We start from the raw sequence: 15277 nt of genomic DNA on the forward strand, positions 1-15277 counted from the left end.
AATTTCATGAAAATTCTATTTCCATTCAAACGCTGAAAAAAATCGCAAAATTCTGAAATAATTGAATTTTTCTTGCAATATATGAGAGTTTGTATTTATATTTTTCACGGTTGTACAAGAAATAGTGATTATATCATGGCCGCGAGACTCTTTAGCAACCCTCGAGACTATCTTGCTTCGTCCGCAAACGGCTTCGGCGATAATTTCTGTTTCTAAAGAGTCAATTGCGGCTATAACTACCGGTATATTCGAATGACTTGGGACAGTCCTGTAACTTGGGACAATTACCCCTCTTGTAGATTTCTTAGTTTCTTACCATTTACGAGTGAAGGGACAAACTCATAAGATTGTGTAATGTCTTTTCGGTTAGTTTAACAATTAATTCCTGTTGAGTTTGACGTGACCAGAGCATTTGAATTGACAGAAAAAATTAACGAATTCAGGAGAGAAAAATCGCGTTTTTTATGGCCCCTATACTTTCTAGTGTCCTGTACATGTGTTCCACTTTATCCATGTGTAATTTTTTTTTTCTGGATACGTGGGATATTGGGATATTAGGTATGTTATGAAACAAGGCTGTTTACAAATCAAACGGCAACATGGATCTCATTCATTTATTTTGTTGCTTCATAGGGTGACTTGGGACAATGCCGAATAGATACAAGCGCCGCATTGACCGCAGGAAATATGCCGATTTTTCGCAGGATATTATTATTTACGTTATTTCCACAAAGAAATCACCAAAGAATGAAAGAAATCAAAGTTCCCTTGTTTTGTTTAGCTTTTTTATACTTGACTTACAACAGATTTTAACTTGTGTCCCAAGCCTCCCAAATCGGTGGGTGACTTGGGACAAGTATATTATATTTTTTTCAAAATTTATATTCGAATTCTGAAGCATGGTATATATCCTAATCAACAGTCTGAGTCATTAAGCATTTTAGAATCTCTTTCTCGGATAATAATAGGTCACCGTTTTGAAAATGGTATTGTGTTAAAATTACGAGGGTAGGTAAGGATCTAAATATTAATTAAAAAAAATTTTCAAAGAAAACTCAACCTGATAATCTGATGACGGATAAATTAACAAAAATATAACTTGAAAACAGACCGAAACCATACAGTGTTTCAGGTCAATTAGTACCTGCTGATATTTGCCAATCCAAATATATTCTACATTCTACATATATATTTATTTATTTATCGAACTGAGTTGTCCGATAATTGATGAACATATTCTATATTTAATTGAACTAAAAACAGAATTATATTTTTTATTATTGCCACAAACATGAGTTATTAAACCACGACACGGTTATCACTATCACATCAATTTCAGTTTCCTCCACTTACCTGAAGGTACTACTGTGATAGCGGAACGCGTGTCAAGGTTTAGCAACTGATGTTAGTGAAAATCACATAATATCTTTTTCTGTTTCATTCCATTATTATCTTTATTTCATTTATTTTCTTTCAAATATATCAACATGGGTTCGACTATTCGATACTATTCGATATAGCCCAGGTACTAATGAATCATGTTTGTTTTTCAAATATTCCAGTTTCTGTCGATTTGAGAAACTATTTTAGCAAATACACGATGTTATGGAAGTATCCCAAAACAATTCAGAAACTTCTTACGCACCTGTAAGAAAATTCCTTACACAGGCTCAGACTTAAACTTCCTATAGTACTATCAAAAAACATTTTCTAAAACACTCTAGTTACTTTTACAATAGAAGTTTTTTCCTCTACTGACTTCATTTGATCAGGTGAAACAGTTGTTACTCTGAATACAAGAACACTAACACGAAATAAACCTATGTAAATTTCTTCAGATGGTACACTGTTGATTCTTGCATAGCTAATTCGAATATTATTTGCTAAACTTGAATATTGAAACGATTATCTTGTAAGATTCATTTGTGTTTTATTTAGAAAGCTGCTTTCGGGACAGTGACGCCATTTCTTTTTTTCAATCGAACAATTATTTCTTGCACTTCTAGAGATTGTAATAATAATAAATTATCATTTTTTATCCAACATCTAGTACTTACTTCTGAATTATATTTTGTTTTCAATGTGGAAATTAGACAAGTAACAAGAAGTGGACAGTTCGGGTGGTACACATATTACTAGATAATAATATTTTTTTCAACCATAATTTGTCCGCCTATGATATTATTGTGAAGAAGATGTAGTTATCTACTATCATTTGATTCAAAACTTGAACTATGGAGAGTAGAGAGAAGGAGAACGATCGCTGCTTTGAGACCACAGATTTTTTGTCCCCTAAAATATGTACCAATAGGGTAGTTCATGCTTTTGCCAACAGGCGCGCTGGCCATCACGAGAGTGCGAAATTTTGTTTACACAAATCAAAGTTTAGTTGGCTCGTTGGCTGAGTGAACTGTTTCCCTGGTGACAGATGATAGAAATATTATTATTGTCGATTTTTGATAAGAGAACAACATATGACCATGGTGAAATGTTGAAGCGTGCGCTAGTATAAGAGTGTTTTGGCATCGGAAAGAAAAGGAGAAGAGATAAAATTTCCGAGAGCATTTTTGAGAGAAAATTGGAAAAAACCTTATCTCAAGAATCAACTCCGAATCAATTTGTGTGTCAAGAGCACTTTTGCGATGAAGATATCAAAAAGATGATGGATTCATTATAAACGAAATCGAAATTGTCATCCCTCGTAAGAAGTTGACTCTTCTGAATAAGAATATTTAACCAATAAAACTACATGGTTCAGAAGTAAATATTCTTGAAGAATTTTGTTGGCATAACATAATATATGGTTTATATCGGTTCTCAGCTGAGTATTGGCAAAAGAATCTACTCTAATAAATAAGTGATAAATCTGAGACTGCTACCTTTTGTTGTCTTGATGTATACTACTCCTCAGTACGGATTTATATAATTTTGAAGATTAGTAAACCAACTAACATAGCTGCTTTCAATAAACAATGATAAACAAAAGTACAGTCCCTGGCCATATTATTAGACGCATTGATTCGATGCAAAATCTCAATATTGAATTATTAAATTGAATGTATATGTTACATATACTTAATCTGTAAATGGTTTTCACATATAATATATCATATTCAATAAAAAATATTGATTTATTGATGATTAAACATGAAATTCTAATATTTTGCTGAGCCACCCTGTGTAGCTATGAGAGCTTCATACTATCAATGCAGAATTGTTCGGTTTGCTGCATTCGAAGATAATGATTTCATATGTGGATTACCGAAATAACGTCCGAACCTGCAGAATGCAAGACGTCCACTGGAAGACATAGTACTGATTCATACTTAAGTACTAATACTACAACATCAAAAATAAATGCCAAATAGAACAATTTAATGAGAGTCGTAGATGAACTAACATTCTGTGGAAATGAAATTCAAATATTCTGCTTCTTCCTCGAGCAATACCAGTAAATATAAAAAAAATCCTCAGTGCGTCTAATAAACTGGCCAGGGACTGTAGGTACAATTTTTTTGATCAGTGATTTCTTTGGAATTTCATTGATTTCGACTTGCATTTTATTGCATATAATTTAGAGAACTCATATTCAATATAGATTTGAAGAAAGGTATTTGAAAAATCATCAGAAAAACCACGATGACACGTAACCTTAAATAAAATGAAGGCTGTTCATTTCAAATTGATGCTTGAATCCCCACCTCTTATCGATACCCGCTGTAATCGCAGCGACACCTTTCCTACGTTTCCCGTTTTCGGGGACACATTCTTACTACGTCGATCGTTCTCCTTATCTCTACTCTCCATAACTTGAACCATTGTAACGTCTATTTAGAAAATTTGCTCTTCAAGAAGACTGTGAAATGAAGGTTGATATATGTATTTGTTATTTGAACGCAACGCTTTGCTTTTTTTGGAACATATTGTGTTTACGGAGGGAACTACGAGTACCTGCTTCTGACTTTTAGCGAAACTCTGATAGACATATTTTTCAAGTTGTCCTATCAAATATCAAGCTAGAAGTAAGTATCATTGAAATTAACATACATGTATCACCCAGTCAACCAGAAACGAAACAGTAAGTCGCAGGGAGTACCCAAAAATATCGCATTGAAGCGCTTCTTGGAGAATTTTCATGGATGTACTTAAGATTTCACATTGTGGACATTAATGTCCGCATATTGTTAAGTTTGCCAATTCCTCAACTAGTGGTTGCATGTAACATCATATCGAGATGTTCCGATGAAGTGAACATAGCTACTAATATGCGACTTCTCTCTGTTGATATTTTTGAAATATTGAATATGTGATATTTTCAGAACATGAAATGATGTGTTGTGAATAAATTTCGATGAACTCTACCCAGCGACTTCTCTAAGAAAAACTTTCAGTAACTATCTGAAATGTTCTATTTATCAACACGTGGTCTCGAGGTTAACTCATAACGTAAATCCCGCTATGCAAAATGTGGTGTGACTATTCGTGTTTCGTGCTGTGACTGCGTTGTGTTGAGAGAATGAACAAACAAAATCTTGAATGAGTTTGAGAATAATTTTTTTAACCGAGCTGTTCTATTATTAAATTTCGTTTTAGTTAGGAGTAACTTGACGTTGATTGATTAATTAACGTGCAGTAAAAGGTGAGTATAGATATATAATATATAACCTATTGAAATAATGATCACTTGATCACATGATCACTTCTTGGCCCTCTTCTCCTCCCCATTTTTGCACCTTTGTAACGTTCAACTTTCAACATACTTCATATGAATTTAGGTGATTATTAAGTTATAAGTAACATTCACAACCTTCAAAAATCAAACTTGGAATTGATTTGAATCATCGAGAGAACTCCAAATTATTATTTTAGATAGTGTGCTGGAAAAAATCACCTTTTACTGTTGTTAGATTTTTCATGACACTCAATTTATTACTATCAATACAGCTCTGATTTTTTCTTCTTCAGCTGGACCATGCCGTTCCTGAAGTGGAATGAAGATTTTTAACAAGATATATGTTCTTTATTTTATATATTTGGATTTGTATGAAACATATTGATCTTGAATAAAAAGATATCAGAAATTCATATAGTTCTTCAATTTCCCTCTCGAGGATGAGAGCAGAATGCGAAATATATGTAGGTAAGAGTAGACACTGGGTACAAATGAGGCGTTCACAGCTGAAGAGGCCCAAGCTACAATTTTTCTGAAATTGAGTTTAAGAGTACATATATAAAATTTTGATTCATTTTTAGGCAGTTCTTACTGTTAATTCAAATTCAGAAAAATTGTAGCTTGGGTCACTTTTGCCCGGAACGCATCGAATATAGAGTGCAAATTGATTGCCACGATGGTAATTATCAAATTGAACATGAATATAACTTCAATAGAGGATACACTTTGGTAGTTTATCCTGTAAAAAAAATCGTTCCAAAAACCTCCAAAATGAGAAGTCGCAATGTTGCTCTCTATGATGCTTTTTTTACACCTACTATATATGTGATGTACTGGGTAATTACCCGCGATATGCGATGTTGCGGACATTAAGCACTCTCCAGTAAGTACTGGTGGCCTTTTTTAAATCAACATTGTGAAGTCGCATTTCCACAGTGGTGGTCAGTCCCTGTGACTGAAAGTGGTTGACTGGGCACTCTACAAATAATGTGCTGGTACAAGCTGAGAGCTTCGTTTAGTCTGTTTAGACGCAGAATATCAACCTTACGAACTTTCAAAGACTACTTGACGACGATTTTTTCCGAATGCACGTTACAGAAATAACTTACTTATACACCTAGCGGCGATTGAAGGCATTTTATATACGAGGCAAAAGCAATCTATCCTACAATCCTTGTATTGATTGCGGATGTGGCGGCATCTAATCGACATAACCTCAATGATACTCTACAGTCTTCTTCTGAAAGATGTGGATGAGTTCATTCATGATGCAAATTTTGAAAAAATGTGGGATAGCATTAGACAGTGTATGAAGATAGAATAATGTTATCGCTTTACCCTTGCACAGGTGACCGGCAGTTTTCTTTGCATCCTGCTGTTGTTCATTTACCTCTGTTGCGTTTATTCGCGCAAGAGGGCAATATCATCGCTATCAAAAGGAGAAAAGTTCCAAAATCAGGATCCCATAATTCAAATGTGAAAATATTTTTATTGTTACATTACATTGTAGATGGCTTTGAATTATTACTCTAAGCTTTTTCTTCGTAGGAGGTTTTGTGCTTTACTGGGTCCGCCTAAAACTCCCCAGGCCCATAGCTTGGTCAATTTTTGAGATAATTTAGCGCGAGGTGCGTTAAATTTCAGATTTTCTTTTGGAAAAATCGAGTTCGATTTTTTTCAAGAATGAAATCCCGTCAATTGAAAATTGGTTTTTCGATGTTTTTTTGGGAGAATTTTACTAGCTTTCATCTGACATAACACACAATGGCATAAGTGTCTTGGTTTGTGAATACATCTACGGTTCTGAATGAAATAAAAAATAGGTAGCTTAAATCACGCCAGATATAATGAATTCGTCGGCAGTCTTTTATGTATAAATAAAACATTATTGAGTAGAAAAACTTGAATATAAAAAAGGTAATCAAAATGACTGTCGATTACTATCAAATTTTCTGGGTGTTTTTTTTTTATGAAACCTGTAGCAGAACAATTATACTATCGTGGCAAATTATTAGTTTTGATGAGATATACACAGTAGTAGTGTGAACACTAGAACCAGACAAATTGTGAAATATATATACCCAATATATAGTCTAACACTGACACAAAATAATGCACAGTATATGTGTATTAGGTTGCTTAATTCCCTGCCTGTAAAATTTCATACTATCGATGTTGAGAAAATGTTTTTGAAAAAGTTGTTTAAGTTTGTAATTACTTGTGAACCATACAATGTTAATGAATTCTTAGAATATTGTAAGGTAAACAAACACATGGTTGTGTAGGGTTTATATTGTTTATATTGTTTATTTGACATTTTTTCTTGTATTCGTGAATACTAAGAGATGAATAAATACTATCTATCTATCTATCTATCTATTAGTTTTCATGGAAAAGGTGTAATGAATTACCTTCAAACGGGGTGAATAAGAGGATAAAAAATCTAGGTTTTTTAGGAATAAGATTCAAACTATCAGTGCGAGCGGGCTGGCGTTTATAATAAAGATTTTATTTGTTTCTCATTCGTAAACGTCAGTTTCCAAAAACACAATATTAATCAAAAAAGTTTATTTTATCAAGTCACTAACTTGTAAAACTGACAGTTAACTTGCAAAATTTTTACAAGTTAGTAGTATCATTTACATTAGAAAATTTTGTTTTATCGTCATATATGATGAAAATCATGGTACAATTGTTATTTCCAGTAACACAGATTTTTGATGATGAAAGAGTTGATACTGATGATGATGAATCATCTGTTGACTCAGAAACTGCTGATCTCGAGTACTGCAGAACATTTGTACTCTCCTTACTACCAAATAATTTGCTAGACATTTCGATTTTTTTGTTGACCGAATCATCGACATAACTCATCGCGATTTCGGTGCTCTTTCACCCTCCTGCACGCTTTAGTGCTAATATATCTCCACCCGAATCCGCAACTATAGTGGCTCCAGTTCTGCGAGAAGAGTGGCCGGTGTATAACTCTGGGTCTTTTAAACCTAAATATTTCGCTATTTGCTTTGGGACACCACCAATAGTGTGCTGGCCAGCATTAAGGGAAATGCACTTTCCATGTCGGTATGTCAAGAAAAATCTTAGGCTTTCTGTTCCAGGAGGCCGAAGATTTACATATTTTCTGTATGACATGCAGGGCTTGAAGCTGCAGCCATCATCGGTTATGGTGAATCTTCTTGTTGTTAACTTTTTTGTTTGCCGCAATGTCACAATAACGTATTTTCCCATATCTTCTACATCATGTTCAAGGAGAGAATTTCGTCACATCGACAACATCCAAAAATTCCAAATATTGTTACAATTTTCGCCAGCAACCACTGGTCATCAGGAGCATGTAAAGGAAATTGTTCAGCCTCTTCTTCACTTAATACCTTGGCCTTTTTTGGGCGCATAACGCTCATTTGTTCGTTTCAGAAAAGCTATTACCTTTTGAAATCTGCAAATGACAAGTATTTTTCAATAAATTTTTTAAGGAAAACAAACCTGCGAACAGGGGCGTTTTCTTTCATTTCCAAGCAGCTTTTCAGCATAGACCATTTTGCCCATAAAGTATTAGGGCTGAATATAGCTGATAGTTGGTTTAAGTAGATCAACAAAACATCTTCAGTTACCCCAATCACACTATTTTTGTTTTGCCACTTTTTGAAGTCGTCGTATTCTCGCTCGTACCTTGAAGCTGATTTTGCAGGTAATAAACTTGAAACTACACTGCTGGCTGCCTCAATAATTTCTTTTGGTACATTCATTTTCGCTTTCGCCAAAACAAACGTAAAGAAAATAAACAGACATGTTCATGGCAACGCTTCCATAGCTTACGACATTTGCGACAAATTATTGAGATTTTTTTGTAATTTATCTAAACTTTTTGCAAATGAGAAACAAATAAAATATAAAACAATACACGCAAGGTGACAGGTTTTACTGGCTCAAGGAGGTAACTGGCTCACATTTTAAAAATCAATGGATATTCACTTTAACTTTTCAAGGGTGGAATTGGATCAGATGAAATGAAAAAAAAATCTATTTTGAGTTCTAAGATAGACAGGTGCTGTCATATCAGAACTAAAACCATTGAAAAAATAAAAAAATCTTTATTCTTTCTGTGTAAAACTAAACATGTTTTGTTTCAAAACAAAATACAATCAACATCGAAAATAAATTTCTAACGAACATAAAAACAGTTTTGAATGAAGTCACTGGCGCAGCTTCAGGTGGATTTTGCGAATCATTTGGTACCTTTTCACAAGAGCTATATCCTCTGCATGCGGATATACGAAAAGGGTATTTTTGCGACATGGTCAAACATGACTAAATCATTGGTGATCGACTTCACCCCTCACTTTTGAGTGATGTAACAAATATTTTTTTTCCTAAAGAACTGTGGTGGTAATTTTGATTTCAAAATGGGTAATAACATTCCAACTAGTTTATACGTAACTTGTAAAAGTTTTGGTGAGAATAACTATCGTAGTTATTGCCAAATATATAATTGAAGTTGATCAATTAAAAAACTGTTCATTCGAGAGTGTACGAAACTTTTTTTTTGTGAGAAAACTAACCATCCAGAAATTTATCCAAGGCACGAGTTAGCAATCTTAGGAGGTAACAGTAGATACAGAGTTTTTTTCGCCGCAATTTAGGGTCTTGTCTATGAGTTACGCGATAAAATATGCTGGAAAATACGGTTGATCCACTTCACCCCGCTATATCCACTTCACCCCGCTATATCCACTTCACCCCGATATATCCACTTCACCCCGTTTGACGGTATATCCAACTCATTAAATATTTGGAAAAAAATATCCAAATATGAAAAAGTAAGCAGTTTATTCAGAAATAAAATTTTATGAATTATAATTGCAACTAACGTATGTTTGAAGGTCCCGATCAAAATTTTCCCAATATGTATTTGCAAAACCCAAGCCAAAACGCTTGCTCACATAGCGGTTGAGCACGCTAGTCATAACGTTAGAACGATTTGTCGCCTATTCCGCCCTTATACAATTTTTAAAATCATCTACGTCGACGGGTTGGGTCTTGTTAACCCATTTCCATGGGTTTGTGCTCCCCTTTCTCGGTTTGGGTGAGGGGTAGAGAAATGGGAGCACAAACCCATGGAAATGGTGATAACGAGAAGCCTCGGAAACAAGTCGCTGCCTGGGGATCGTCAGGGCATGTCTGGAGCCGGCGCTGGACATGACAGCGTACGAAACGTCGGTGGCAGGATGTTGAGGAAGCGGACTCCTGCTGCAAAAGAAGCTACATCTCCAAAGCAACAACAGCAACCAACGAGTCCAATTCAATTGCCGACTCGAACCGCTGAAGGTGCTGCGCAGGATATCCAGCTAGCGCTCACCCAAGCGGGGTTAGTTAGAAAGCGCATGAAGTGGACAACGTCCATGAATGAAACTATTGTGCGCATATATAACACCATCACGCACCCCTATAAAGGATGTGAAAGAGAGAGGAAAAAGGAATGGGACTGCGGATAGCAGGCGTCGCTGGATGCACCGTCTACGTCGTTACGATGGCTACCTGGCAGGCCATCTACCGGATAGTTGCCAGGCAGGCCAGACATTATTATTATTATTATTATTAATTGACAGAATGAGTTGAGGTAGGTACCTACAAACTCATGAATACAATTTAGTGAAAAAACGCTGAAAGAAAAAAAAATATTTCAATGAAGTAGTCTGTCAAACGTGTTCTTGAAACAGTTGACAAATTGTGAGTTCACAACATGAACAGGGAGACGGTCCCACTCATCGAAAATTCTATTTGGAAGAAAATGTTGCCTGGATGTAGTACGGAAGACTTCCTTCTTTAACTTGAATCTATGTCCACGAAGATGCGAATCAATGTTCAGGTTGAAAAGAGACGTAAGGTCCACTCCAAAAAGGCCCTTCAATACTCTATAGGTGATTATCATATAAAGTTGAGGCTTTCATACGAAACATTCGCAAAATTTCATAGAGAAAACAGAGACAACACTCAGTTATGATCAGGACAACCGTAAAAATACAAACAAAAACTAAAAAAAAAACACAAATTCTAAATATAGAATGAAAAAGAATAACACAGTTATATTCTCAATTACAAAAGTTTGCAAAATTACCTCTTATTAGTATGGTACAAGTCACCAACATGTATTAATTTATACTATCCTACAATATTAACCTGAATTCATCAATATTATACGGCTCAACTTTAAATAACCAGGCGAGGAATAGAGAAGCAAAAGGAAAAGTCTTTTAAGCACTTCTGTTTGTGGAACCATTTATTTAATCATCCGGTGACATGTTTCGGCTAATCGCCATTATCAAACCAAGGGACTCTGAAATACCGATTGAGGTTTTAGTTGGAAAATTGCTAACAAAGTTTGCTAACAAAGAAATAAACAAAATAAATAACCTACAATGCAAAACTTACGATTTTAGGTTCCAAAGTCATACGGTAAAAAACATATCAGTCAAAAGGTAAAAGCCAAAAACATAAAATTGGATCTAGATCAAGTGAGCATATAAAATGAAAGATATGACAGATAAACAAAACACAAAGGGAAGACGAAAAACTACATTCGCGCAGACAGGTTCCTGCTCTTCTTCTCTTAAGCGAGAACAGTGGCGTCGGCAGAGAGAATCAATATAAGAGTTTATAAGTGTCCTTTATGTTGTTCGTCAACATCGAATTTAACGCTTTGTATTCTGTACTCTTGAGGTGTTTGTAAATTGCCACTTCTTCTAGAATTTCTTGTCTGTGGTTGAATTCGCAGTGATGAATTAGATGGGTGTTCTCCTCTAAATCAAACTTGTGTTTTTCTTCTCTTAAATGACAACCAAAAATTTATTTGTCATTATTTGGGTTATTTGCACTAGCCAGATGTACTTTGGTCCTTGTTCTGATGGATCTGCCGCTTCTCCCCACATAAACGACATTACAACCTGGTTCACCACATTCCAATCTATAAACGCCCGGCTTGTCCAACATGTCGATTGGGCTCTTGTTCCTGATGAGGGATTGGTGTAGGGTATTCTGGGATTTGAAAGCCACTCTAGTGTCCTCTACCTGCTTTACTACGTTGGCAATTTTATATGAGATACCCCCGTAGAACGGAATGCACCAGAATTTCCGATTTGAATTATCATCAGTTCCCGGAGTTCTTGAGTTCGGTTCTTCTGTGGTCCGTCTTCTCCTTGCCTTATCAATAAGTCGATCAATGATATCCGGGGAATATCCGTTCTCTACCGCCAGATATTTTAAAGTGTTCACCTTCTCAATATAAGCTTCCTGGCTTAGAGGAATATTAAGTAGCCTATTGATATTAGAGTTAAAGACTGCCATCTTATGACCCATATAATGACATGATGTTTTACTAATTTTGGTGGAAGTTTGCGTGGGTTTTCTATATATACTGAACGTCAACTTGTTTTGTTGTCTCCTGATTGTGAGGTCCAGGAAGTTTATTTCACGATCCGATTCCAGCTCCAGCGTGAAGTTTATGTTCAAATGGAGTCCGTTCAACCAATTGTGGAACTCTCTCAGTTCCTCTTCGCTACCAATCCATGCTATAAGGATGTCATCCACATATCTAAACCAAAAAAGGATTTTATCTTTGAAAGGATTGTTCACTATAAAAATTAGCATTTTCTCGAAGTAGGACATGAAAAGTTCGGCGAAAAGAGGGGAAAGGCAGTTTCCCATACTAAGTCCTTTCTGTTGAGAAAAGATTTCACCCTCAAAATTGAAGAAGTTTTGTTGAAGGCATAATTCTGTGAGCTGGTACGCACACTCAGTCAAGTCATCAGAAAGTGGAGAATCTATCAGTCTGTTCTTGAAAATTTTTAAGGTTTGTGGGACTGGTACAGAGGTGAACAGATTGCTCACATCAAAAGAAGCAAGCATGGTGTTTTCTGGGATTTGTAAGTCTTTTATTCTTCTTATCAGATCCAAGGAGTTATCAACACTGAACTCTGATTTGAAGTTAATTGTGGACACTAAAAGTTTGTTGAGGTATTTAGATAATCTATAGGCTAAGCTGCCACAGAACGATACCACTGGTCTAATGAGGATGCCGTCCTTGTGGACCTTTGGAAGGCCATATAGTCTAGGGGTAATGAAGGACATAGGCATCAGTGATTTCCAGTTGTCACACAATACAGGACCAAGAGATTTAAGTTTATTCTTGAACTTTATGTTATATTTGTTGATCGTTGACATAGTTTCTTTGTTGAAGCCATTGTTGGACAGAAAATCATGTACTTTACTGATGTACACGGTTTTCTTAAGAATTACTAGACAATCACCCTTGTCTGCTTTGGAGAAAAACAAGTTATTGTCTTTGATCTTCTGACGAATAGTAAGGAGATTCCGTTTTAGGACACTTATGTATTTAGGCGTCTTGATTTTAGTTTTCCTGAATTTGTCAAGTATAGAAATAATGTGACGGTGTCGAAGATGTCGCCGAGTATAGACGTGTGTGGCAAGTGCTCAGTGAATTTCATTGTTTCGAGCAAATATATAAAATGCTTCTTCTGTGAAAAAAAGTTTCACTTGAATTGTGTTGCCATCAAAGATAATTGGTACAGAATTCTCAGTGAAAATCCCAACATTTTCTGGATTTGTGAAACTTGTAAGGAGGTACAGTCGAAAAACAAGGGGACGGGTACAGATGATGGAATGTTTTCGTCGGAAAATGCGTTATTGAGACAGCTAGTGGAAGAAAAGGGTTCCAAAAATTCAGTCCTAGAAGAGAACATTCGAGAGAAATTTCGATTTTCTCCTTGAGAAGTATAATTATACTTCTCAAGGAGAAAATCGAAATTTTGAGTGAAAAATTAAAAATATCGGATAAACAACAACAAAAAACACTTAAGATAAGGAATGAAAATAAAGGTGTTCATTCATACTCCAGTGTAGTAGAGAGAGACAGAGTTAATACATACGATACCTACAAGTCCGATTGAACGAAATCAGAATCGTCAAACGGAACAGATTACAACTCATAACCTCAAGATAAGAGATAATAACAAATCAACTCTTTTCCGAAATGATCAAGTTAAAGCAGCAATAGAGGAAGCTCAATTGATTAATCGCATGAAGGAGATTTCAAACACAAACATAAGCCAAACTAACAATGATTGGCAGTACGTAAAACATAGAAGAAATCGTCGTATTATGGTCGGTCGCAATGATAATTTAGGGAATATCCAAACAGTTCCCAAGTTTGTGTCCCTGCATGTAACCAGGCTACATCCAAAAACTACACCAAATGATTTACTGGGTATTTTGAAAGATCAATTTAATGATGTCAGTTGTGAGAATCATGAATCCAGACATCCTGACAAATATGTTTCAATGAAAGTTAATATTCGCCAAGAAAATATGAAAGATGCTTGGAAAAAAGAAGTCTGGCCCATGGGTGCTGTGGTTTCGAAGTTTTTTACCAAGAACAGGGTACTATCACAAAAGGTGGACCCTCAAGAATAGAATCTCACAATACACTGCGAAAAGTAAGCATAATACATCAAAATGTGCAGTCGCTGGGAAACAGTATCGACAAGATGGAACAACTTCTCATGGATATCTCGGATTGTATTATATTATGTATCACAGAACACTGGAAATCACAGGAGCAACTCTGTCTGATGGCATTGGAAGGTTTTCATTTAGCAGCAAGTATGTGTCGAGAGGCGGGAAAACATGGAGGATCGGCAATTTACATCAGTAATCTCTTCAAAACAAGTGAGTGCAAGAATATTAGTGACCTGTCAGTTATTGGTGATTTCGAGTGCAGTGCTGCTGAATTTTTTCTGAATAAGACGAAAATCATGGTTCTTTCGGTTTACAGACCTCCCAAGGGAAACATTGAGGTATTTTTCGATTTAATGGAAAATATACTATCTGAAAAAATTTCATCAAATGTTACTATATTTATAGCGGGTGATTTCAATATTGAAATGAAGGAAGATAACCATGTTAAAAATAGATTTTTCACACTCTTAAATCATTTTGACGTAAAAGCTCAAATTCATGAATACACCAGAATAACTGAACACTCTAAGAGTTGTCTAGATAATATCCTCACGAATTTAACTAGTAATTTGACATCAAAAGTTCTAGAACATCATATATCTGATCGTAAGGCCCAAATATGTAGCTTCTTTATTAACATCAACAATAAAAAAGAATTAATTCGTAAAAGATTCTTCAATGAGAAAAATAAGGCAGATTTCTTAAAAAAGTTGAATACAAAAACTTGGGATAATGTTTATTTTGTATGTAAATCTAGTGTAAATGAACAGTGGCATATTTTTATTAATGAATTCTTGTATTTGTTCAATGAATGTTTTCCACTGACAACTGTTTACAAAAATTCGAAAAAGACAGTTTTTCGAAATAATAAGGAAATACTGAAGATGAAAACACAATTAGATAATTTGTTGCTTTTATCACAAGGTGATGCTAGGTATAAAAATCAGTACAGTAAAGTGAAAAAAGATTATGATGAATTGATTAGAGTAGAAAAATGTAAATTATATCACGAAAGAATTGAAAAATCTGATTGTAAAATGAAATCAATGTGGGCAA

General features: G+C 35.1%; 1 protein-coding gene across 1 annotated transcript; it reads right to left on the bottom strand.

Moving 5' to 3' along the window:
• Positions 1–11533: 11533 nt before the first annotated feature.
• Positions 11534–12907, bottom strand: LOC123315969. The gene has a single exon (XM_044901880.1). It carries the CDS (start codon positions 12905–12907, stop codon positions 11534–11536), a length of 1374 nt encoding a protein of 457 aa, XP_044757815.1.
• Between the last annotated feature and the right edge of the window lie 2370 nt (positions 12908–15277).

Source organism: Coccinella septempunctata, chromosome 6 (genome assembly GCF_907165205.1).
Source record: "Coccinella septempunctata chromosome 6, icCocSept1.1, whole genome shotgun sequence".
NCBI classification, from domain to species: domain Eukaryota; kingdom Metazoa; phylum Arthropoda; class Insecta; order Coleoptera; family Coccinellidae; genus Coccinella; species Coccinella septempunctata.